This window comes from Ambystoma mexicanum, chromosome 2p (genome assembly GCF_040938575.1).
Source record: "Ambystoma mexicanum isolate Mex_15411 chromosome 2p, UKY_AmexF1_1, whole genome shotgun sequence".
NCBI classification, from domain to species: domain Eukaryota; kingdom Metazoa; phylum Chordata; class Amphibia; order Caudata; family Ambystomatidae; genus Ambystoma; species Ambystoma mexicanum.
This window is the reverse complement of record NC_090923.1, coordinates 1125602302-1125629793: the sequence shown is the minus strand read 5'-3', so window position 1 is coordinate 1125629793 and position 27492 is coordinate 1125602302. Positions and strand designations below refer to the sequence as shown.

Sequence of the window (27492 nt, the reverse complement as noted above, 5' to 3'; positions counted from 1 at the left end):
CCGCCGCAATCGTAATGGCGTGGTCCGACACCACCTCTCCTTCCTGCAAGATCTCTAGGGCTTCCGCCCTCTTGTTGTCTGGTAGGAAGTCCAGCAGGGGGGCCAGTTTGTACCACAAATCCCTGTCGTAGCGGGCTACGATAGCCATGGCGTTGGCCGCCTTAATCGTCGTCGCTGCCGACGAGATGACTCTGCGTCCCATCGTGTCTAATTTCTTTCCCTCGCCGTCCGGCGGGGAAGTAGACGTAGAGGCCGCACCCCCCCCCGCTTTCTTCCTGGCCGCCGCGGAGACGACCGAGTCCGGGGTCGGCTGTGCCCGGAGGCACAAGGGGGCCGCGTCCGGGACCAGGTACTTATTCTCGTACCGATCCCTTCTAGCCGGCGTCGTGGATGGGTTCTTGAGGAGGGCGAGGCCCTCATCCCAAATATCGTCCAGTAGAGGCACGGAGAGGACCGTCTTCCTCTTGGCCTCGCGCCGTTGATAAAGGAAACCTTCCTTCTTCTCTTCCGGGCAGAGCTGGAAGAGCTCGGATGCCCTGGCAATCATGGAGTGAAACGATCCAATCACGTCGGGCAGGGAACAAGTTTACAAGACCTTTAAGCCATCCTTCATCTACAAAATTTTCCTAGATTGCTCTGCCATACTACAGCTTTGAAAGTTAAGATAATTCAGAGGAAAATGTCCTGAAATACAAAGCGCTAAAAACACCCAAGAAAAATCCCCCTCAACACCCTGGACAGATCATCAAGAATCACCATGGACTCATCATGAAGAATCCGTCTAGTGCAGGGGGTGTGCAACCTGTGACTCTCCGGGTGGACTAAAACTCTCATGATCCATCACCATCAACGATGCTGGCTAAGGGTAATGGGAGTTGTAGTCCAAAAAATATCTTTAGAGGTTGCTGCAAACCGTGTAGTTTCAGCTTTCACTGGATGGCTTTGTGGTGTCAGATTTTCTATTTGGTCATCTGCATACGAGTCCCACGATTCTCCCTCGCAAAAAGCCCAGCCACTCGTGGCTGCCATGTTATCCTGAGCCTTACTGCCTGAACTGCATTGCCCTATAGCATTGTGTGCATGGCCAAACTGAAACTTATTTGCGATGCTCATATGATGCAGCTCGCTTCTACATTGCTTGCTGACAAATTTTCTGTTTGGCACTACCAAACAAGTTTTAGACCACCGACTTTAGCAGATAGAATTAGCAACATTAGGAGGACAGGTATCACCTGTGCCGTGTGAGAACTGTAGTCATAGAAACTGCTAAACTGTGAATATTTCAACTTACTCAGGTCTGGTGCATGTTCCAATGTTTACTCTCCAATGTGTGAAAAGCTTGCAGAGTGTTTGTATACTCAGAGTAGCTTGTTGTGCACAATAATTGTTGCCACTGTGCAAGTCACAATCCACCTCTTCCATAGAAGAACCTATGTGCATTTTTATATAAAACCCTGTAAGCCCAGGAAAGGGGTTGATGCACCATATACAGTCCGATCGTTGGTTTTGTATCCTGCCTTGTGGATCTGTATTCCGCTTTTCTAGAGTGCTGTACTCAAATTAATTCCCCCACCAACATGCTGTCTCTCCCTTTCGCCCATGTCACACTTCACCAACACTCCCTCAATATCAAAATATTGATCACTACATTAAAATCTGTCCTTAAAATCCATCTTCCCTTGTAAAGTTTCCCAGTCTTAACCCATCACATAACCACGTTTTGCATATTTAAAAACTTGAACTTCTCATTAGTATTTAATGTTTGTATTTACTGTGCATAAGTTATCCCATGTGTTGTGCCCATTTCAAAAACCACCATGTAATTTGACTCACGACCACCAGGCTCAGTTGTGCCTAGCTTTTAATGTCCATTGTGTAGTGTGCCTTATAAATATAAAAAGCGAACTATAATAAGGACTGTTCTTAAAGGAGGTTTTTATGTTTAACATGCTTTTCTTGCCCAATAAATCAACTGTACTACACTTGTAATCACTGCCCTTGAGAAGAAACTGCCAAATCAATTTTAATCTCTTTAATGGTTTTCAGTGCACCCATGATACAGGCAGGTAAGATAGCTCAGCAAGCATAGCCATCACCAAAGTCCAGGACACAAAAGGGGCACTCATCACTAGCCGTTGGCTAGTGAGAATTGATCCTTTGCGAGTAAGAAATGGTGCTCTGTCTATGTGTAGAACTAAGATGGCAAGTGACTATGGCGGGCTAGTAGCTTGCAACTTGAAAAATGTACCCCTACCTAAGGCAATGCGTTTAGCCTGAAGGGAATAGGTTAGAATCCTGGCAATGACCCAGCCGTTCACTGTAACATTCTTCACCCGCACCTCCACCTCCCCTCTCCTACCCCCCTCAACCGCCAGACTCCCAACCGACATTGATGAAGGGTGTTCTTTTTTTATTAAACCCCAATTACTACAGAGCTTCTAAGCTGGAACATCCGACATGTTCATGTACAATAATTACCATTCTAAAAATAGTGAAATTTAGGCAAGACAACTCACTTTTATTTCTGTGAACAACCCTACTTCCCCTTTGCCCTTATCAACTAAATATGCATACTGTAGACCTCAACTCACCTTATCGAACACTTTGAAGGCTTCCCGGATTTCTTCCTCACTGTCTGTGTCCTTCATCTTCCTTGCCATCATGGTAAGGAACTCTGGAAAGTCAATGGTTCCATTACCTGGAAGCAAGGAGAATATGGTTTTATTGGAGTAAAGGGGAATATCATGGGAGAGTTAGGGTATATTATACAGCAGTGTAACCACACCAATTTTCTTGAATAGGTTACACAGGAGCAGAGTGGGTGAAGAACTCTGGTTACATCTGCAGTGTTGTGCACAGGAAAAGAATGAGTTAAGTTCACAAAGAAGCACACCGTGCTAAAACCATGAGAGCAGAGCCTCATCCAAAAGGATCGTAAAGGCAGTAGCGCAGGAGTCTCCAGCAATCAGCTAGACTGATACCCATGGTGTGTGGTGTAAGACGGCCAAAGCTGCGATAACACAAAAGAGTAAGCCAAAAATACAAAGAAGAAGCTGGACACAAATGACAGGTTGTGGTCAGATGTTGTTCCTGTGATGGGAGATGCCCTAACAGGAACATGTGGCAGCCGAGCACTGTTTACAAAGCATTGTGCAGTTATACAGCATCTACCACCCCACCCGTCAATGCCCCTAGATATCATACCACCACAGAGAAGACTAACAGCACTGAAGAAAATAAAATGGCTGCCTCTGCACCCTGCATAGTTACAGTAATTACAGAGCAACGGAAATTAACCAGATCGCCTATACACTGACCATCAGCATCCACCTCATTTATCATGTCCTGCAGCTCAGCCTCGGTCGGGTTCTGGCCCAGCGACCTCATGACAGTACCCAGCTCCTTAGTAGTAATGGTGCCATCACCATCTTTGTCAAAGAGTGAGAATGCCTCCTTGAACTCTGAAAAGGGGAGAAAAGACAGTTTATTACAAAAAGGAGCATATCTCAGTGGAAGAGATGAAAGGCCAAAACAAACAGTCATAGCAAGAGATGTGGACAGCTGGTGTACTAGCAGCGTACAGGTGAAAAGCTCTGAAGCAAATATGAAGGTAATGCATTTTAATTCTAAATTATTTATGAGCAGCCTTAGCAAATCTGGAAGGCACAGGCACATCGCAGTCTTTCAGGTGATAACACATAGGACCCGGGCAGACCTGGGTGTGGAAGAGTTAGAATTTGTTGAGGATTAAAGTTTCAACTAAATTCCTGATCGGATAAGGAGCACCATAGTCTATTAGCCACCACGTAAAGGCAACATTAGTTATCCACCAGCCTAACTATTTCGCATGTATTTAACTATACAGACATGGAAGGAAGAATCTCAAGGTAAAGAACTCTGGCTGGGAGGGGGCAGGGGGGGGTCTAGGAAAAGGACTGGAAAAATAAATAATCAAGATACATCACACACATTATCAAAAGCCCACGGCGTGGTGCTAGTTGCATTGAAAGAATATGGTTGGATGTAATTTTGTAGCACCGGAACAGGAAAGCTTGAGAGCATGGAAAAGTTTGCTTTTGGAAAATGCTGCAGCCATCCAAGTGTGGCTTTACGATGCACCAGCCATTTAAGTAAATAAACCAAGAAAGCAGTGTACCTCGTCCCCTCGGGTATTGTATTGGGGGGGAGGGAAGAGGAAGGGGAAGAGTCAAAAAAGCTAATCCTGCGGCCCTGATGGCTAAGACATTCGAACTGGACAGACCTTGTACCTACTATCTAGATGTTTCAGCGGCAGAAGGTTCACTCCTCCAAGTTGGGTTATCTGCTTGCTTAAAGAATGCTCTCTTCAGCTTCCCAACTACCAGCCCTTCCAGCCCATTTTGTCAGCAGACAAAACATAGCATAAACCCAATGAAGCTAGCAGTGGCCATCAACACACAATGTGTAAATTTCTATGGGCAACTATTTTTACACTGGACTTTACAAGCAATTTGGCAATTTACCATGAACTGAACTTGTGCTAAATGCATTTGGCTCGGCTTTGACACTCAGGAGTTGTGACAAACAGACACTGGCTGGCAGGGATTTGACAACAGAAAAGAAAGCACTGGGATGCTGATCAACAGCCGAGTGTAAGCAGTATGGAGTACCCAGAGGCAGGGTAAACACCTTCACGCTTCATCTTCTAAAGAGCAGTGTACTTATGTCCATATACTACTCAGACACACACACGCTGCCATACCAGGCAACCAGCTACAAGGCCCAGAGAACGTTTGAGTCCTGCCGGTACAGCAGTAGCAGTTTTAATCTTTCACCCCCACCATGCAGGTGCTCTAGTAAATAAAAAACTAAAAATTACAGCTACTTTAAATCTCACAAATGCACACTGATAAATCCTAAGGGTTGGAAAACCAAGGAAATGCATATCTAGCCCCATCAGAAATTGTAGAGGGCCGGGCAGTCCCTGGTGACATCAGGAAATCTGGGCGGGTCTAGGCTGACTGACAAGATTGCAACGCAGCATTTTGGCAGTTGGTACAGACGGGCCTCTTAGGTAGAAGCCTCAGGAGTGAAGGAGTTCCTGGTAAGGGGTCCCATAATTACACCCCTAGACTAAGTTTGTTTCTAAATTCAGAAGGCCCCCGCTTCATTTAGGTATGGGAAGGGCAGCCCCACCACATACAACTGTTGGGGTTTGGGAGTGAAGGGGTTTTATTCTAGGTGTCTTTCACGAAATAGAGCGTTTCTGATTTAAGCAGTCCCCTTGGTGTTCTTTGGACACAGGGGATCAGAGTGAGACTGACCCAATGAAACCTATTGATAGTGTAACATTTCAGTTAGGAGGCTAAGGAGGAAAACCAGGCATGTGATCAAGTATTAAACGACATTAAACCGACCTCTCCTCCTCACTCCTGTCCCCAACCACTCAACTCCTCTTTCTTGGAGACTTCAATATCCACCTTGATGCCTCCTGTCCTCCCGCTGGACCCTTTTGCGACCCTTGCGACTCTCTCTCACTCTCTATTCTCTCGTCTGGGCCGACCCATTCTGCAGAGCACACTCTTGATGCTCTGATCTCTTCTGACCTTCCCCCTCTCCGTCCCCCTCTCCACTCCTCTCTCCTCGAGTGATCACTTTCTCCTATCCTCCCACCTCTCCTTCCCTACCCCACAGGCAAAGCCACCCTCATCACTGCCACCCACCTTCGCAGTCATCCGACCCATGAAGCGCGTGTCAGTTGAGGCTTTCGCTACCACCTTCTCGCCATCCCTCCCCCTTCGGCTGACTCCCACCCTGACACAGCCCTCTCCACTCTGCTATATCTGATACCCTTGATGTCCTTGTCCCTGTCATGAGAATCCGCCTGAAGCCCAAAGCCAAATGGATCTCGTCACCCTTAAACGCAAGTGCAGGGTGGCAGAAAGGAAATTGGCGTGCTTCATGTTCATCCTCTGACAAACTGGCCTGCCGCCTGCTCCAAAGGCAATACCGGCTCTCCGTTCTCACTAAGAAGAGAGCCCTTATCCAAGCCCCCATCTCTGCGGCATCTAACAATTCGGCTGAACTCTAAAATCTGCAAGGAGCTGGCCAACCCTGCTGCAGTCTCCACCTCTCCTGTCCCCTCCCAGACCCTCTGCACAGCACTGGCCTCTCACTTCAAAAACTCAGGACATCCTGTCCTCACTCTCCTCCTATCACCTCCCCTCCTCTATTCCCTGCTCTCCCTCTAGCCCTTCTGCAGCCACCCCTCCTCCCTCCTTCTCTGCCTTTGCCCTTTTTTCTGCCGACGAGGTTTCGAGACCAGTCCGATCTATGAAAGTCTCACAGGTCCACCCCTGTTCCTCCAAAACGATCAAGGACCACAGACTCCCTGGCGCCTGCCCTGGCTGACTTCTGCAATCACTCCTTCGCCTCTGGAGTCTTCCCATCCCGCCTCAAGCACTCCCTTGTGCACCCCCTTCTTAAGAAACCCTCATCCGACCCCTCATGCCCAGCTAGGGCAAGCTCCTGGAGAAACGGGCCATCTCCCAGCTTAATCTCCATGCTGAATCTGTTGGTAGTCTTCATGACCATCAGTCTGGCTTCAGAGCTGCCAGAAGCACGGAAACTGCTCTCCTGAACATCCATGAGGACCTGCTCTCAAACCTGGACTCTAACACCCCTTGTGTTCTCATTTTGCTCGATCTCTCTTCTGCCTTTGACACAGTCAACCACACCATCCTGCTCAACCGTCGCCGTGATAACCTGGGCATCACTGGTCAAGCTCTGGCGTGGCTGACCTCCTTCGTCTCCAATCGACCCTCCCAGGTCCAACTGGGTTCCTTCCTCTCCGACATCTTTCTCTACCTGTGGTGTCCCCCAGGGATATAACCTCTCCCCCTGGCTGTTCAACCAGTATCTGGCACTTCTTGTTCACCGCATCGCTGCTCTGTGTCACAACTTTCAGTGCTAACGCGGACGATACCCAGCTCATTTTCAGGCTACCCTCGGCCTCCTCTTCCCCTTCCCTCATCTCCGACTGTCTTTCTGCTATCCAGGAATGGTGTGCCGCCAACGACCGCTGCCTTAATGCCAGTAAGACTGAGATTCTACTTATCGGCACACCCACTCCCTCCTTCCCTGCAGCTCTCTGGCCGGCCTCCCTTGGCCCTCTTCCTGCAAGGCAAAAAACCTGTGGGTCATCTTCGATTCCACACTCTTTCTCTCCTCACATATCTGACGTCTCTAAGAAGTCACACTACCAGCTACACCTCCTCAGAGGTATCCTTCCTTTCCTCTCCTTCCCCCAGAAGCTCACTGTCTCCCGAGCCCTGGTTCTCTTGAAGCTGGACTATTGTAACAGCCTCCATCTAAATCTTCCTGCCTCTACTCTCCGCCCTTTGCAACTCATCCAAAATAGGACTGCGAGACTTGTCCTTGGCCTCAAGCCCAGGGACCGTATCTCTCCAGGACTGAAATCACTACACTGGCTCCCAGTGGCTGCGAGGATTAAGTTCAAAACCCTCTGCATTATCCACAAGGCCTTCTGGGGCCTTGGGCCAAAATACCTTCAACTCTCTCTTCCTAAATATCTTCCTTCTCGAGCTCTTCACTCGTCCACCTCCAACTACCTCAGGGTCAGCCGCTTCTCCAAGCAACGAGCTGGGGGTAGATCCCTCTCCGCAGCAGGGGCCTCCCTCTGGAACAGCCTTCTCCGGAAGCACCTCAAAACCTTCCTCTTTGCCTCCGCTTTCTCTCCCTCTCTCCCCTGCTAAATATCACTGAACCTGCAAATGGCTCACTCACCGATCTGGGTCCTTGGTCCAGCCACTCTTCCCTGCACTACGGGACTGTCTGTATCCTACAGCCCCTTCTCCCGGCACTTACCTTGCCACCAGCTGGCCCCATTTATCTTGTATTCTACTAACCATGTACTGCACTTTCCCCTCTCCCCTTCCACTTGCACTTTTCCCAGTCCCCTACCACTTGCGATCTGAATGACACCTGGCCTACTAGGATCGTTGTCTGTCTCCCCTTGTCCCCCCCCCCTGCCTCATTGCGCCTTGAAACACTTGTGTATAGGCGCGTTACAAATGCCATATCATATCACAACGTTCTAGCAAAATTGGTCCAAGATGCACACTTAAGCATCAGGTGTGGGTGGGGGGGTGGAGTTTAAATCTACTTTTGAGGTCAAACCTCAGTCAAGCCTCAGGGCCTCAGTTTATTTTTAGAGATGCCAGCTATGGGATTTATGTTAAAACAGGTAATCAGTCTTCTGCGGTTGTTTGGTTTTGTCCTCAGTGAATGAATGCCCCATTAGTTGTTCAGTTTAAGAATGAGGCAGAGCCTCATGGGGAGATTCTCAAGCGGCTTGTGAGAGTACCCACAATAAGGCCTATCACAAGTTACCGATATAGTGGTAGTCACACAGTGAAGACCTTACCAGCGCTCGGAAAGCGATGTGGCAGGAGAGGGAGTGTCCATTTGTGTGCATCAAGTTAGAGCGAGTAGCGCAAGCTCCAGTTCCTAGGTGCTACATTCTGGAGGAGTTTTCCACCCTCCAGACCCACCCCCTCCTTTCACCTGAAGCAAGGAGTTCATGTAGGCACCCAGCTTGAGGCTTTATTAAACAGCACAGCTGGGTGTGCCATTTCCACCCAGTGTAATCCATATAAGCAAATATACACCTCGGGAGAATGTATAAATTAGGCATTCTACCGGACTCCATTCATGCACTGCATAACCTGGCCCGTCAGGCCCTAGTGTACGCAGTGAGAATTGAACTGCTCTGGTGTGAGGAATTAGACCATCCGCACGGGGAGGGTGCGCTCGCCTCAGTCTTAATTATTTATTTATTTATTTAAAAAAAAAAACAGACTCATGGAAATTAATGATGGCAGCTCAACCTAACATTGATCCCAACATTCACACTAACTACCGACCAATAACCAATGTGATGTGCCTTTCCTCTTAAACATCTTGTATAAAGGAGCCTATATCCATATTCAGAACCACCTCCAGACCAACAACCTTCTGGGCCTCAGACAATCCGGATTTCGCCCCAGACATGGGACAGAAACGGCCCTTCTGGATTTGAAAATCCCAATAGACTAGGCAAGAGACAACGAAAAACCTGCCTTACTCCTCCTACTGGACCTGTCGGCAGCTTTCGATCTCGCCGACCACAAGATCTTAACCATCTAACCACAGCAGCCACTATTTCCAACAAAGCTTCAGCCGGGGTCAACGCCTTCCTCTCGGACAGATCCATGAGGGTCTTCTCCCCTACTGCTTCAGCCGACCCAGCCCCCCCATCTCATGCGGAGTCCCAAGAGGATCCTGCGTCTCCCCCACACTATACAATATATTTACAAAGCTCCTATTTGACCTATTAAACGACCATGGTGCATCTTACACCAACTACCCCGATATGCAAATTCTCACTACACTCTCAGGCAACTATCAAACAAACTCCACTCTTCTAAACAATATCCACAGTAAAATCCAGTCCTGGATGGCCATGCATGGATTATGTCTCAATGACGATAAAACAGTTATTACTTTGGATCAAAATTGACCCAAACTTGGCCCCAATTACACAACCTTCAACATTGACTGCAATCTCATCAAAGTGGACAATGAAGCCAAAACCTTAGGCTTTTATCTTGACTTGGTTTTAACCCTACAAAGACAAGTCAACGCCACCTCTTCCACATCAGTTTACACTTCAAAACTAATAAATGTCTGCAGACCCTCTGTCCACAAGCAGCTGCACCACCCTTGCTAGAGCCCCGATATTGTCCAAATTCAACTATTGCAACACCCTTATCTCGGCACCAGTCAAAGAAACCTGCACAAGCTTCAAGTACTGCAAAATAATGCCTTCCGTTCTGCCATAAACATTCCACGCTTCCATCACATCTCACAAATCCGATGCAACACGAACTGGCTCCCTTATCCAGTACAGAATCATGTTCAGAACTCTTATATCACCCATAAGTGCCTAAACAACTCTGCCCCTAAGCATCTGACTGACAAATTCTCCAGACCAACCAGAGCGCGCCACACACACACACACACACACACACACACACACACACACACACCCCCCCCCCCCCCCCCCCTCCCCCCCTCAACATTCCCAAATTCAGGTTATCCAAAGCAGTAGTATCCAGCTTCCCTGTGCTTGCAGCCATGGAATGGAACAAACTACCGCTGGCTCTCAGATTAGATACTATGTTCCTCTCCTTCTGACACAAAGTAAAATCCTGGCTAGCCTCACAAGCCAACTAATCATCTCCTGTCACTACTACCACTCTCCAGCTCTCCTGTAAATTCCTGCATATTACCCGTCATTGTTATTGTTGTACATTCTTGTATTTTATACATTGTATATTATCTATGTTGTCTATTAATCCCTGTATGCTTCTTGTACATTACCTTGCTCAGTAAGCATAACTCCTACTATATGTATTCTGTAACCATGTTCTCAAGTAATGCGCCCAGATAGCCCTGGGTTCGGTGTGCTATATAAGCAAATGAAAAACCCCAGGAAACGTGTGGGGCTAATCTGCCCCATTTACCTCTGCTCACTGCACAACAAACAGTCAACTGTACTCTGGGGGCACACCGTCTACAGGCGCAGTCCTCCCAGTCACATTTAGCTGGAATGTTGACAGCCACTGGAACATCAAAGCACCTCAGGAAAGGGGAAGGCAACACCTTCCTTCGGCCATGGCCAGCCGAATTAAAATATCAAAGGCTCCATGGATCTGCCCTCTCTACTGTCCAGGTTCTGCTGGTGGCGGCACATCCCGATGACAGTTAATTGAAACAGGCCTGAGCGTAGAACTGACAGAAGGCGGCAGGACACTAACACCTGATATGCAATGTGGCAACTTGAAGCTAGCTCCCCCCCGTCTGTATGAAGGGCAGTAAATGGCATGCATGGGACAGCCATTTACAGAAGCAACCCCTGCTGGGGGATCCCCTTTCAGAGGCAATTAGTATGCAATTTCAGGGAGACGGAAGTCAGTTCTCACCACAAACTTCAAGAGAGACCTGCACTTTGATCAAGAGTCACAGAGAGCTCAATTAACCACAGAAACACGTTGATCCACAACAGACGGGAAGATAGGTGGTATTTGGTAGTACATGTGGTCACCCCTTAGCTTTCCTGTTACAAAGCACTCTGGTTAGGACCTCACGCATAACAGAAGATTGCTGGTGGTGCGCCAGGATTGGGTTATTAAGGTAGGCTTAGTCCGCTCCAATTACTGGGACCCATTTTGTTTCAAAAGATCGTCGAGACCCTCTTTTGGCAGATCAACCGACGATTTCAAAAGGAGTAATAAGGACTCATTAGGACCTTGGCTGAAAGTAGTCTGCCTTATAGCTTCCGCCAGTGAAGGAAGGCCAGGATTTCCAAGAGGGAAGCAAGAGCCCTCCCATAAAAATCTCCCAGGGACCAGAGAGATACCGAGCTCAGAGGACCTATCCAGCAGCTCCAGAAACGGTACCCAGCCGGCAGACAACGGGCTGTGCTAGGTTCTGCCAGCAAGCAAGCTTCCTAGGTGGGAAGTGCCAGAGAGTGTCTGAACAAAGGACAAGGACGTTGCCTGCAAACACTTCTCCACTTTGGGCCGTCCGCCTTAAAGGACGACACAAGCCGTGCGGAGATGCAAAGAGTGCCAAAACTAGCATTAACCAGCGTCCATCGTTTAAGAACATTTGAGATAGCCGAGCCCTTGCACCGCTGACTGTCGTCACGCTACAGTCACTAAAGCTGGCCGAGACGTCTCGACCAGCGTCCCAGATCCGCCAACCAGCACAGAGACTTTTTTTTACCCTGAGCCGCTATGTAGGCCAGCCTGCAGCCTTCCGGCCAACCTCGTTTTCTGATCTGCCTGCCGCCTGATTAGTTGTCTCCCATCTGGAACTTTGTTGCAGGAGCTGCAAAGCATCCTGAAACTGACTTAACGCTGTCGACCATCAAGACCATCTGAAGCCCCAGGTACATTGTGGTTCTCCGAAGTCCCCTAGTGACATTTACGACCCCCTTGCTCCCTTGGTGCTGAAACCAAATAGCCTTGACCAGTTAAGACTGATTGCTTTACCGATTACCCTCCTGTCAGTATCCAGAGGGCACCCCTTTCCTTTGTGAAACTGTCTATCCTCAAGTGGGCTGTATTTTGTAGTGTGCCAGAACTGTCTGTTGTAATACTAAAGTCGATATTTTTATACAACCTTGACTGGACAGTCCCTTTTATCAGTGGGTATTACATTTTTATCGTGTTGCAACTAACCAACGATCCACAACCTTGCAGAGATAAGCCTGCCGGTTCCGTCCACGTTACCAAAATTGGACAAGGAGGTTTATAATTTACTTGTGTTCCAATTTGTTCGGATCTCTTCTGGTGTACTAGAGGTGTGGGGCCGATTGATGGTTTAGAAACTGATATTCATCCCTGGACCACTGGTGCCCTGGATGTTGATTTATCACATCTAGTACTTTCGGCGCCCCTCTCCTGTTGCAAGATAGTTCCATTAAGCCTCTCAACAGAAATGTTAAGATCTATTGTATCGTACAAGAGGCGGAAAAAGTGGTTGCAATAGCACAGACTTGCGACAGGCCATGGTACTACCTCCATAAACTGCACCCTATCAAACATGCTCGTTCTGTAGCAAAAGTGCATATGGTGCAACGGAAATTCAATGGGCCTCCATATTAGTATACTAGAGGTCTGCAGGTCACTGTGGCATTGCAAGAATTTGATAACAGGCTGCATTCCACCGTTAGCAGAATCACTCAGCAGAAAGGGGGACATGCACATTCATGGGGCACACATTTCTGATTCCTGACCACATCCTTACTAGCACCACATAACTGCCCTTGTTAACATTTGTAAGCACAAAGCCAGCACAGAAATGACAGCCTTGAGGTTTTTGCCCGATGTTGCTTGGGGAACCTCACCTTCCTTGGGGATGCAGGGTCAACCATAAGGTGAGCAAAGGAAGGGTTATCAATAGACAATAAGGATGCACAGAATCCCAACAATCTAGTACTGAACAGTAGAAAAGATGTGAAAAACTTACCACCGATCTGCTCCTCTGTCAGTTGGTCTGCCTGCAGAAAGGTAGAAAAGAGCAAATGGGTCAGAGCAAATCACTCCTCTCTCTCTCTCTCTCGCCCCCCCACACACACTGGGTGACCTAAACAGATATTTGAAAAGGAAAACATACGTGGGGTGCGAGAGAATGGGAGCTGGTTCACTGGGAACATACTATGTTTGGGGAATACACAGTTCTTCCATTGCAACCTTCCTAGCTACCCGTCACTGGGTTTAGGCTACTTGAAAAAAGCAGGTTAACGTTGATTTGTAAAACGATGTTGATCAGCAAGATCCATCCTGTTGGACAAGGCCCCTGAACACTAGGAACTGGGTCACAAATGAAAACTAAGCCCACAATACGATGATGGGAATCAGATCCTGAACAGGACCTTTATTATGGTTGTGTATCTGCCAACGCGTTAGAATCAACTTCAGGCATGAAGACTCCCTATACAATGAAGGTATTTTAAAGAACAAGGTCATTGCAACTTCACCGTTCCAGCCAGTTATAGTGACGCATACCTTACTGTTCTCCTAAAATAAGCATCACAAGTTTGAAAGTATTCTTGCCACAATCTTTAAAAAATTAAAATGTTAAACTGAGATAGGAGACTGTCGCATTTGAACCATAGTGTCACACTGCCCCTTGCCCCTTCCTGTAATCTTTCTAAAGTGTGGTCATGAACTGATTTGTTGTATATGCATAGGATTCAACAGAATTAAAGCTGAAGCACAAGAGACTGGCATGGATATAGTTGGTCAAGGAACTACTAGGTTGGCTGTGGTCTTCAGGAGGCAACAGTTTTTCAATGGGGATTTTTCATAGTGGTCTTCCAAACTGTGGGGCTGGCTTCCGCTAAGAAGGGGGTTGGGGGGGGGGGGTCGCAAAGGATGTCCACTGTTCACAGTTGGGGAATAGGGGGTTTAAATGCGAGTTCTCCACCTCAGATTCCTAACTGTTGAATCTTTTCTGCCACATGACCAGACCGCAAATAAAGATTCTCCCCGCCCATTTCTGAACAGAAACAATTCACCAAGTCCTTCCCACAAGTGCTCTTCCAATGTTCAAGCAGTTGGGCCCTGGGGCTTCTAGAATGCTTGGCATTAGAAGACCATTGTCCGTTAATCTACACTGTTGGGAGCATGAGCTCTGAACGTGCCTTTTTTTTGTTACAAAAAAATCTAAAAATGTTTGTTTTTATTTAACCTGCAAGGATTTAACATTTTGTGTTTGGGTAGAACATTATTTATGTTCAAGAGGCAGGATCAACAGGCTATGTCTCTGTATATTTAGTGCAATGTGAACAATTCCTTCAGACATTTATTTACATTCAAGATGGCTATTCAGAGAATCTACCATGAAAGACCCAGGGGCAAAACTTGTGATGTTTGGAAGGTTTTCAATTAATCATAATCTCTGTCCTTGCTCTGGGCAACCATCCAGATCATTGTACTTCAGTCTGCCATGCCATTAGAGAACAGTACAGAACATTTGAAATTAGGCTTGTTCACAAGGGGCAGCTCTGTCTGAACGGCTTGGTCACACCACTTCTGAACGAGGCAAGCAAATCTCCCCTGACCCCCATGTTTCAACCTCAATGGGCATTCTCAGTGAGAAATAACTTGGGTCCCTAAGAACAGCAGGCTCAGGAACCCCCCCCCCCACGTCTGGGCCCACCAGTCAGGATCCCTGGAACTCCAAAACAGCTTCTAAAACTCAGGGCATGGTCATTCATCACCTATTCTTATTCCTAGCGGCATTAATGTCCAAGAGAAATGATTGAACAAATAAAGAAACTGGTTGGCTCATGTTTTTTGTGGAACACTTACTGTGAGGGCCTGCAGCATGTGTTTAGGTCGTCAAAATAGGCTTTCGATTTCGACAGTGGTGCAGGGGGTAGAGGAGGGTGGGTATTTGTGTGTACACATGTTTACGGGGGCGGGGTTCGGTTGGAAGTGAGCTATTTGTGTGGAAAGGCTCTTTAGAAACAGGTGATCATAGTCGGCGTTCTTTAGGCAAGATGGTGTGCGTGTTAAGGTGAACAAGTGGATTTGTATGGGTTTGGGAAGAGTTCTTATGGAGAGGAGGGAGGGAGGGCGGGCGGGCGGGGGGGGGGTGGGGGGGGAGTGTGTGGTATTCAGTGGGGTCTCTCTTTAAGAGGGTTACTATTTTACATTGGTTCCTTTGGTTAGGACAGGCATTTCTGAGGTTAGCATTTTGATATGGGGTTAATCTTGAACAAAAAAAAAAGTCAACTCTGGACTGCCAGTATTATTTCAGAGCAGTCGTCCGATAGTTAACACTCGGATTATTTAGGATTACTTACCGTAATCTTCATTACTCCCAGACCTACTCTTCCTCGTCCCAGTATTCACCTATGAGGCTCTGCCTCCCATTCAGGAACTTTTTTCCTTTCCAGGGTATAAACCCCTATTACCCACAATCCTCAGTTCATAGCAAGACCAGACAGACCATGGGCTCGTCCACACCACGGCAGGGAGTGGAGGGTTGGCAGTGTTGTGAGGAAGAGAAGTAATGACCATTACCGGTAAGTAATCCGAGCATTACTTCCATGTTCCTCTTCCCTGTCCCGAGTACTCTGAGGCATACCTAAGACAAAAACAGTGAAAGGGCCCAAAGAAAGAGGCCACCAAGGAACCAATGCAGGAACACCCAAATGTATTGTGCAATGGACAACCAAACAGAGCACTACATTTGGGCCACGGACAGCACCCCAACCCCAAAGGAACCATCCTTTGGATTGCCCACATTCAGTCTATAGTGAGAAATAAAAAAGGTATTGGGTCCGCTCAGGTAGCGGCTCTGCATCTCTCATGCAAAGAAACACCTCGAGCATCACCCCAGGAAGCAGTCATACCCCTGGGGGGTGGGGAGGGCGACCCTGCAACCTCGAAGGGACAGAAAGCCCAGAGGCCAAATATGCCATGGAGAGAACAGGCCACACCCAGGCTCTTAAGATACCGGCCCACTAGACCATGGTCAAGCAGAGGTACCCCGGAACCTTCTAAAGAGCCTTAAACTTCGCCCACTGGCCCCACAGGGTGGCAACCACCAACTCTTTATTGAACCCATGCCGCAAAAACTGCAACACTGCCGGGACATCTCAACTCGGAGGGGAAAGCCTGGCAGCCTCACACCAACAGAGAAAACAGGCCCAATGCTTATGGGAGGCCCTCAAGGTACTAGGCCGCCTGGAATGTAGAATGGGTTTTTCTACACCAGAGGTGGAGACCAAAGTCTACCAACTTTACCTCTCAGGAACCAAGCAGACCAGAGGATCACAGAAAAACCTGACTTCTGACCCACCCAGAGAGGGTACGACCAAGTGGGAATCGTCCAGGCCTCCCGGAGATCCAGGAGCAATGGGAGCCAACCCTTGCGAGCGAAAATGGAAATCACCAAGATTACCAGAGAACAGCACCAGCAGATCTTCTGCACCACCCTGGGAATGAGCGCAAGATGGGGGGAACTTATACAGGAGACCCAAGGCCACTATATTCGGGGCATCTACGCCCCCCCTCCCCCCAACAAAACCTCCTCCAACTGAAACCAGGAGCAAAACCAGGTAACCTTGGCCGAGGGAGGGGACGCAAACAGACACAGCACCAGTGTACCAAACCATTGACAAATCCCTGCAAACACCCGATCAGGCAACACCAACTCCAGGGAATCGGGGAAACACCCTGCCAAGATATCTGCCACCACATTTTCCACTCCCCGAATGAGCACCGCCTCCAGGGACAGCAAGTGCTGTTCGGCCCAGGCACCAATACACCCTGCCAGAGAATTCAGGGCCCTCGAAGAAGACCCCCCCCACACCCCCTATAGTTGACATAGGCCATGGCATAGGAATTGTTGGTCCGGATCAATGTCCACCCCCTTGGACAGGAGCAAACCACAGGAGAGCCCGATGAATGGCCACCAACTCCAGGACCGACGAAGCCCCACCACCCTTGCACAGACAGAGAACCTAGGAAGGCCGCCATCAGGTGCCGGTGGTCAGAACAACCCAAGGGGAATGAGCCAACTACACCCCCCCTCGGAGAGGACATGTGCAACCACCAAACCAGAGACTCCTGTAGACTTTGTGAAATCGGGACCTGGTACTCGAAAGACTGGAGGAAGGGGACCAGTGCTTCAGGAGATGTCCCAAAAGGGGGTGCAAACGAACACACAAGACGCCATGGGCCCTGCACCACCAGGAGATCCCTTGCCGAAACCGAGGGATGGCGAAGGACCTTGGAAAGGACCATCAGACGATTGAGCGTGCAACTCGTTGCCCAGTAAGCAAAGGGAGCCGGGTGGAGAGTCAGACAATCCCCAAGGTATGCAGGCCTGTCTCCTGCCCAGGACCAGGCAGGAAGGAAGTGGAGAACCCAGGCCCGCCTCGCTCCAAACCGGCAGGTGCCCCGCCACCTAACAGGCAGCTGTTTGGACAGAGGGAGGGACCCAGCACCACGGAACACTGCCTGCGCTCGGGACCCCCCCCCCAGTAAGACGACATCAGGGCCCCAAAGCAGGCCGCCATGACTGCAGAATGGGGAGGTCCAACCCACCTCCCCACAACGTGACAGCGGCGCGACCAAAGGAACCCAAGCCCTGCCGGAGAGGGATGGGGGGTCCGTTTCAGCAGGCTACGTGGGAGCGGGGCGAAGAGAAGGGAAAAAGGTCAGTACGCAGTTGTCTGCTAATAAAGTAAGTCATACAGATTCTCTCCGTTGTCGCATCCTTATTACTTGGGCCTCCCTGGCTCAACAACTGGTGATGATGTTTATCCTCGCAACCCAGAGTCATCCTCTCCAGCGGGCGGGTGATCCCACCACGCTGCGCTCCAGATCCAGCGATCCATTCCAGGGCGCTTCCAGTGTTCCTCCATATGCACCCGGCGATCCTGCTGACGTTGCAATACCCGATCCCAGGCCTCCATCGTGGGCGCATTCTGGATGCTCCATGCTGCTGGTGCAGCCCAAAAAAACCCAGCATCACGCTGCGCGGCAATTGGCCAGCGGCTGGCCTCTCCCACATGCAGGAGCACGGCAGCGCATGCTGCTCCATCAGGTGGGTGGCTCCTCCTCCACTCCTGCAAGTCCCACCAATACTGCGGAGCACCTCAGCCGCATGTGGCTCGCTGGGGAGCACGAGCCTGAACAGGCCAGGACTATTTCCTCTGGCAGGACTACTCCCTCAGGGACCCCCCCCCCCGGCTCACGCCTCAAATGGCCCTTCAGTTAACGCGGCGGGCCTCCTCACCAGTACAAGTGGGACACTTCCAAGCATCCGGCCCGAGCACCACGCGCACTGCTCGACATCACTTACTCAAGTGCCACGTGTACCTACTGAGCACAGCAAGCCACCCACCGTGCAGTAAGCGCTGTCCACGCAAGTCGACTACTACCAGGGGCATCACCAACACGGACCGCCTACAGGGGGAGATCCCTTCTCTCCCGGCCTGCCCACGGCACACAAGGAGACCCACGCTTAACGGCTCACGGCTACTTCAACTAATGCACTTGCCACAAAGAGTGCACCAGCACCACAAACTCCTGCCACGCCGGACCCTCCTGCAAGGTCCACAGCCACTGCATGGCGCATGCCACGCCTGTTCAACATGACCCAGCAGGCAGACAAAAGCCAGAGGTGGGTGTAGTGGTTAGATGAACAACTTCATTAAGGTGGCTGGTGGAGAACTCACTGAATTTACAAAACATGTTCCTCATGGCTGGCATCGAGGTCAAGACGCTTATCAAGACCATTCCCCCAGAGGATCATCCAGATTTTGCGTCACTGTTGACTGCTCAACAAGAAAATCGTTGAGCCCAATCGCGACTACGAGCAGTACATGTTCAATCAGTGCACTCAAAGGGGGTTGGGGGGGAGAAGCAGTTGACTAGTTCATCACTCGCCTAAGAATCAAGGCACACACTGGCAATTTCACGCCTTTTTGCTGGATGAAGCAATACGGCTGAGGGTGATAGACGGGTGCCTGTGCCAAACCCTGAAGAAACAACTACTCAAGAAATCACTCTCCATCGATGAAGTTAGTGAAATGGCCAACATCTTTGAAAGTGGCCCTAATGTCAGGGGGTGCCAGCACCAAACAAGACAAGAACAAACTCTGCTGTGGGATGGTGTTCCCTCATTCAGGGACATGCCCCGTCCTCTCCCAGAGAAGGCCACTTTCAGTCTGTCTGCAGGGAAGGCAGCCTGTTTCCCACTCTGCAGATGCCACCTCAACCACAGCACAGAATGTACAGTCGAACCCCACAGAACCTGTCATACCAGATGCACCCCTACCAACAAGGGCCAAGACGGTACGCAAGGGTGGAATACCATTAACCAGAAGACAACCACCAAAACGTCGAAGCATTTGAACAAGACCTGCATCTTGTGGACGAATACAACGGACCACCTCAGCCACAATCTGCCAGTGATACATGGACCCACCTATGAAAGTGACAATTACGACCAGTACTTTCAAGACGAATAGGTTAACCCCATGGACGATAGAGAAGCGAGGGAGGCGCCAAGGATACCGTCAATATAGGTGGTAGACAATTCTGCTTCCTGATCGATTCCGGGGCCACCGTTAACATTATGGGGGGAAGAATATCTACAAATCCCAGATGGGCCAACACTAACTCAGACGATGTCCAGTATCTTCCAATGGGGCGCAGGACTTACTCTCCACTCCATTGGACACTTCAAGCGCCGGATCATTCATAAAGGACTGTCCGCAACCACAGTTCTACATATGATCCGAAGCCCACCAAAGAGCGATGCTTGTTCAGCTTCCACAGAGCATCCTGTCTGGACTCATTGATATACATGTCTATGAAGGGGACATAATACATGCGGCGGCGCATCCAAGTGACACGAAAGAACAGGTCTGCACGATAATGAACGAACATCCACCCACAGGCCCCATCACGAAAGACACGATCCTGGCTAAATGCCCACTCCTCTGCAGATGGTTGGGGAAAATGAAAGGACCCCCTCATCAAACTACACATCGACACTATGGTCCGACCCGTACTCCAACATCCCAGGAGGGTAGGCTTCCACCTACAGGTCGCAGTCTCGACCAAGCTCAACCAATGGCATTAGTGAACCAGTCACAGGGCCGACCCTGTGGGTCTCCCCCCTTAGTGATTGTGCCCAAGGAAGGGGGGCGCCTGAGACTGTGTGGACATGAGAATGGCCAACACCGTCTCCCAGAGAGAACGTCAACCAGGGCCCTACATAAAAGACATGATTGTTCAGCTGAATAAGGCGGTACTATTCTCCAAACAGGACCTCAACCAGGGTTATCATCAGATGGCACTATATACCGAATCAATGGGCATCACCACGTTCGCAACTCACAATGGACTTTTTCGCTACAAACGCCTCAACTTTGGTATCGCATCGGCGGCTGACATTTTTCAGGGGGCCATCAGACCGATTTGGGGAGGTCTGAATTACAGTGGCAACATTCTCGACTACGGAAGGACTCGAGAGGAACACGATGCTGCATTACTCGCAACCTGTGCGGCTGTCCAAGGAGCGGATCTGACATTGAACATAGACAAGTGGCAGTTCAGCAGAACCAAACTGAAGTTCTTTCGCCATATTTTCTCTGCGGGTGGCATGACTCCAGACCCTGACAAGGTCCCCACTATCTCCAACCTTCGTGAACCATCCCAAGTGGCTGACTTACAATAGTTTCTGGGGATGGCAGGCTTCTTGCCTTGCCAAATCCCACACTACGCTTCCATCACTGAGCCACTATGACGCCTGTTGCACAAGGACACTATTCGTCTGGTCGTCCGAATGTCAGGAGGCGGTTGACACTATTAAATCTGCCCTGGCGGAAGCCCAGCGGTTGGCTTACTTTGACCCAGACTGGCACACAAATTGTCGTGGACACAAGCCTGGTGGGGGTAGGGGCCTACTGGCCAAGACAAATGGGCTTAATTCCGACCCCAGGCACATCGTTGCCTATGCCAGCAGGGCGTTGGCCCCGCCCGTGTGGGAATGTGACCATTTCCACAACTTTGTAATAGGCAAAAGGTACACACTCATCACCGACCACCATGCTTTGCTTTCTCCGTTTGGGAACCCCCTTACCAAGATGCCCCGCAGGATAGGGGCATCAGGCTTCAAGAATATGACTTTGAAATCATTTACAGGCCTGGGGTTGAGAACCCCGCCATTTATCTATCAAGACATCCGGTGGGCAAGCCTATTTCCAGAGCCGGGGACACAGTACATTAACTACGTAGCATCCAATGCGCTCCCACTGGTATTTCACTGGAAACTGTTCCTGGAAGGACTACCGCCGGGCCATGCTAAACCACCCAGGTGTGTGCAGGGACTGGCTGTGAAGGACAATGCGATGCTACCGAGAGGGTGCCGACTCGTCATCCCTGCGACCCTCATAGCAGACGTAATCAAGACTGCACATGACTGAGGCGCCGACAACACAAAAAGGCAACTTCAGTTTCACATGTGGTTCCCCTTCCTGGACTGGATAGTTGACAGGTGGGTAAAAAACTGCATAGCGTGCCAATGCAAAGCCAGAGCAGACGCACCCGTCCCACGCCAACCAACACTCATCCCGGAGTATCCATAGGAAAGGTTCACTGTTGACTTCTATGGACCCCTGGAGTCGGGAGAGTACCTTCTACTGTTCACAAACGAACATTCAAGATTCCCCATCGTGAAGAAAACAGCATCCACAGCGTTCGCTCATGTGACAACGATATTTGACGAAGCATTAAGTGAACTGGGAATCCCTGGCACAATCAAAGTACGACAACAGGCCGCCATTCAGTAGACATGAGTTTTCAGCCTTTGCGAAACATATGGGGTTCATCCATCAGAAGATCACTTACCGCTGGCCACAAGCCAATGGAATGGCTGAGCGGTTTATGGCCTCCATTAAGAAAACTATGCAGAGGGCCCGCATCGAGGCTGCTGACCCACATCAAGCACTAAGTCTGCTGCTTCGTGATTACCACAACACTCCCCACGAGGCAGCCAACAAAACCCATGCCTAACTAATGATGCAATATGAGTTTCGCACCCGCATGACCCAGTCTGAAGCGGACCAGGAGTTAATAAGAAGAGAGAGTGGAAAGAGAACGCTTGAGCAGAGTCCAACATGAGAAGAGGGGCCAAGCCCAAGGAGTTCCAAGTAGTGAAGTGCTGGTGAAGCAAGCAACCGCGAAGAAAACAGGCGCAATTTGCGACAACGCCATTTCAGGTCACAGCCATTAAAGGAACCATGTTAACGGCTGAGAAAGGTGACAAGGAACCGTTCCTTATTTAAGCATTTGGTAAGATGAAAGACCTCCGCCGCCTGACCCCGATCCTGAGTTTCGAGGGTCCAGAGCTGACCTGTGGACACCCCCTGGAGAAACCCATTGCCACGTATTGGAGCCAGTTGAAGTCCTGGTCCGCTCCCGGGCACCGAAGGAAGGGCCAGGCCCCAGCGGACAATCAAGAGACCACTTCACTTAGTAGAAGAGTGCTAGGTGGACGTCAGGACATTCATCCAGGGGTGATGTTAGCAGGCTGTCGCTTTAAAAGGGAGAGATCACGTGGGGGATGACATGGGAGGAGAGAAGGGAAAAAGGTCAGTACGCAGTTGTCTGTTAACAAAGACGTACAGATCCTCTACGGCATGGATGCACAACATACAGCCTGTGATGCTGCTGGATATGGCCTGGCAGGGTTGAAGACCTTCCTAATGGAAGGCGGCCCGCAAGCAGCAACGGCCACCCTCCATTAAGAAAGTCTTTGTTTTCTTCCTTGCCGGGCCGTGAAAAAGACTGCCCCTCATTGGCTCAGTCAGCACACACTACGTGACTCCAGTGAGTCACGTAGTGCGTGTATGCTGCACCAATGGGGGGCCAGCAGTGCGGCCGACGTGGCCAATGAGGCTTGATGCCGGAAGGCATTTCAGCCTTGCCACGTCAGCCGCACAAAAAGTCACCCCCCCGCCCGCCTGTCTTCTCTGCCCTGCATCTCGCCCGCGAGTTCATAAAAAAATGCTTTGTGAACGACAGCCGGGCGGGCAGCAGCATGGCAGGCTTTACCGAGCCCCCAGCTTCACTGAGGGAAGCTGGGACTTGGTGACCTAATCTGCCCTTGCAGGGGCGCCGAGTATGGCCGGAGATAAGACGCAGTATGGATGGCCCTTTGTTCCAGCCATACTGTGTCTCTCTCTGGCGGCCCAGGTAAAAGCGGGGGAAAAATGTCGTTTAGAAATTGTGGGACAGATGCAAAGCAAGAGGCTCTTGCTTTGCATCTGTCCCCTCAATTTCTAAACATCGTTTTGGGTTTGGTGTATTTGTACATCTGTGCACCTCTGTTGGCAAGAGGGGTGCACAGATGTAGAGGTACACCCAACTTTTGATGGGACAACATCAGCACCTCTCAGTTCAGCTGCTACACTCTTATTGACAAGGCCCCAGCACTTAAAAGATGTATTTCTTTTTATATTATAATGCATGTACTACTCAGAGGTTTCTAAGCACGGTCCGAGGGAGCAAACCTTTGCTGCTCTGTGTCGTCTTGCTTCCAAGGCGAGCACGTTGCCCCCGAGCTATCCTTCTGATACTCTAAAGATCTGAAGTAAATTTAATGATACAGAACCAGAACTATTGAGCAAGTCTGTCATCAGAATAACTCAACACTGTCGTGGTTATACAAGAACTCATATTTAAAAGGATGGAATTATTCAGAATTTAGCAGCACTATTCAATAACCCAAAGTTCTTAAGCATAGTTAATGTGAAAATACTACACTTCTCACCGTTGGGACAGTACTGCCACTTGTCACAGAGGCTTCTACACCTTTTATGGGGCAGCACTGATGCAGCCTACTGTTTACATGCTCAGAATTGTAATTTCTCAGCAGGACTGCAACGCTATACCATTGTGTTCTATGTGGAGTGCTTCTTCACCACTAATGTGGATTCATGGCTCTCTCCCAGTGTCTAAATAGTAGATCTGTCTACATTCAATTGGCAACAGGCATGCCGGAGCTGCCTGCTGTCCATAAGCTGAATGAAAGAATGAGCTCTCAGACACAAGTTATCACCCCTGCACACACATTGAATGAATATGGTATGGATCTATAGATCGAGAAACTGGAGTGACAATTCAGAGTGTTTTAACAGAAATATAATTGTCTTCCCAGATAGGAGACTGACTCCATTAATATACATGGGGTCACTGAGATGACCAAGAGTGAAACTGTACATTCAGTTGTGAGATTACCAGCAACGGTTGATACTATGCTCCAAGGAGGGAGGTGCCCACTCAATATATCACACTGTTTAAAGGTGTGAGACCCATCCTGAATGCTTGCCCAAAGATCCTTGGCCAGAGTTCCACATTGAAGAAGTGAGCATGTGATCCGGGGATTTGCGTCCTATAACTGCTAGTGTTGTCACTTCCTGTATTTGCCCCCCCCCCCCCCCCCGGGAAATTCATAAGTCAGCTCCGGCTGGGATTGTTTCTCCTTTCCCCAAACAGCCGTGTGTTTCATTCTTCTGTCCTTAAGGGGCGGGGGGAACCATTACTGCTGAAAGCAGTCATTCCGCAATGCTGGGCACACTAAGACTGGGCTATGAAAAACAAACGCTTAGTTGTCATTGGATTCCTTCAGTCAGTATGATAGCTCAGCGAGTTAAGTGCCTGTCTCTGACATGGGTGTGCAGCTTTCCGTTTGGCTCGCTTAGTGAGATGAGCCCTTGCCTCCGATGGCTGTGTGAATATTTGATTTTCACTACAGGGGCAGAGATACCCCCCACCTCTGCCTGATTATAAGCAAGCGAGCAGCCCAACCCATGCCCTGGCCAAACATATTTTATAGCACTATTCATAAGGAATTGCAAAAAGTCATACGATTAACAGGAACTTAATTTTAGCAACTGTCAACCTGCTGAGCTACCCTGATAGCCTTCTACTTTAGACATAGTGTTTGGTTGAGGGGTGGGTGTCATGGGGCATAGTGTCGCCCTCCAAGAGTGAACCCAAAAATAAAGCTAAAACAGGCACAGTTAGGAGATGAACATACTTTGCTTTTTGTGGAAACATGACTCAACGAAGGCCATACTCCTCTTGGGCAATCCAAAATAATGGAATGTCCAATCAAGTGTCAATAAAATATATATAATTTAAACAGACGATATGCAATTTATATTAGAAATAAAACAATGTAAAATGTGTAGTACAAAATATAAGTTTGAAACACAAATAAAATCATTACACCTCAAAAACATTCTTTTTCCATGTGTTGGGGGGTTGAAAAAGCCTCCTGCGACGCCACGCCCCACCGTGCCTACCGCCCTACCCAGATTTACTTTTCGGCCCACTACAGCCATCATGTAAGGTACTTTCGGCCCCTTTGTCAAAATCAGTTGTGCACCCCTGCTCTACGGTGTCGTGTCCTCACTACTTGGGCCTCTCCGACTAAACAGTCAGGAGCCACAAAACGGCTTGCACCAACGGAGCACAAGCCCTGTAAGGGTTACGGAGCATGCCCATTTACTCAACCCAACCCCAAGCCCTGCAGGGAGCCCGGGAGTTCTCACCAGGAGCATGACGCTGCCCTGCTGAAGACACCCCCCAACACACCCCCAAGATTGTAACGTCCCTCCACTGAGCCCCGCTCCTGGAAGATCCAGTCCGTCAGACAGGATTAAAAATGAATTGTGGTAAGTAGCATAGGCGTAATTTTAGGGGGGCAGGGGTGTTTGGTCCGCTCCCCCCGCCCCCCAACTTTCATGGCACTCCATTTTGTTACCAATCATTTGGCTAGGGCACCTTTTCTTCAGATGTCATGCCCCCCCCCCCCACATTTTCAGTAACATTGGTAAGTGGGTTTATACCCACAGAAGAAAAAAAAAATAATATGGCAGGCAGAGCCTCACAGGCGAGTACTGGGGACAAGGAAGAGGGACATGCAGGCAACACCTTGATTGCAGCTGTAAATGGGCTACTGGTGTCTTGGAATGTCAACCAGGGGTGCCTACAGCCACTTGAAATACATGTTACTTGCAAGGTAAGCCTCTTCAAAACACTGCATTTGCCAGGCATCTCACCATCTTCCAGCTGTTGCTATCTTAGGTAGTACTGTTATGGCAGTGCCTGGCAAATACCTTGCCATTGATTACACAAAAGGCAGAAGTTGACTTTGCCAATTAACCAAGCGCTTTCCTTTTATCGCCACCCCTCTGACAGGCAAGGATTCTTTCTCTATTGCGAAGGGACTAATTTTATCACGTTATAGGTACTATTAATTCAAGCATATTTTCGATAAAGGGTGACGCTAGGACGGACCTATACGGTGAACTCAAATATTTAAGGCTGCGCTACAAGTTTCCGCTTTAGGTATGTAGTTTATATTAGATCTTTAAACAATTGTCATTTTTTGGGTGGGGCTCTTCAGACAGTGGCTGGTATGCGATCCAAGGAATTGCTCTAAAGCGTACATACCGCCCACCGCGAAATGAACCATCCCACATCACCTTCTTCTAACCCGCCGTGTCGATCATCTCCTTACCATGATGCTTCGCTATCACTTTCCTCTGCACTCTTTCTTCCGTGCCGTTTATGCTGCGTGTCTCCACCCGCGTCCGATGCAACTGCTACACGCGCCGAACAGGAACAGCAATAGACCCTTCCGCCCTCAACTGGCGCCTCCGAATCGAGAATACGCATGCGCAGGGCTTTCCCTACGCTCTACTTTCGAGACCATACTCTAGTACCCCATAGGCCGGGCCTGGCGCAGATAGAATGAAGTACGGGTCCAGTCTGGAAATAAACAGCCATCTTTAAGCGGATGAATCCATAATGGTTTTGGGCCAGCGCGATTTCTGAAAAGTGAGATGTTTATGCATTTTGAATAATGGTGTAATAACATTCTGTACGTCACATACTTTTTAACGTATTCTATGGATTACAGTAGTATTTTAAATCAATGTTTTTCAGTATTATAAGGATGAAAAACAAGAGAAAATATTTTACTGAGATGTAAATGTGACTTGTAGCTCAGCTGTTATTAATATGCATGAATCACGTCACCCTTCTTTGTGTAACCTTACTTCACTGAAGCCTTAATTGGGAAGGAAGGCCACAAAGTCATTTATTTAAGTCTTTCTTTTGTGTTTATGCCCGACGCTCTACTGTCAACCGGGCTTGTCAATGCTTGTCTCTGGATAAGGTTCCCGGGTCTTCTGTCACGTGGCGGGCCGGGTAAAGACGATTGGCCTGCTCATATCTGCAATGCGCAGATGACGTTATAAAGGGGCGGAACAACGATGTGATATTTTTGTCTGCCGACACGCAAAAAAGCAGGCTTAAAGCGGAAGCAGTGAGTGTTAAA

At 49.2% G+C, this 27492-nt stretch overlaps 1 protein-coding gene across 1 annotated transcript in view; it reads right to left on the bottom strand.

The window, feature by feature from the left end:
• Positions 1-26844, bottom strand: part of LOC138567191 (calmodulin-1-like) — a 91078-nt gene extending 64234 nt beyond the window's left edge. The window contains exons 1-4 of the mRNA XM_069645166.1: positions 26671-26844; positions 13078-13108; positions 3318-3461; positions 2592-2698 (exon numbers count right to left, since the gene is read on the bottom strand). Of these exons, the coding sequence (XP_069501267.1) occupies positions 2592-2698; positions 3318-3461; positions 13078-13108; positions 26671-26673 (285 nt within the window). The 5' untranslated portion in view covers positions 26674-26844. The remainder of the gene's footprint in view (positions 1-2591; positions 2699-3317; positions 3462-13077; positions 13109-26670) is intronic.
• Positions 26845-27492: the final 648 nt, after the last annotated feature.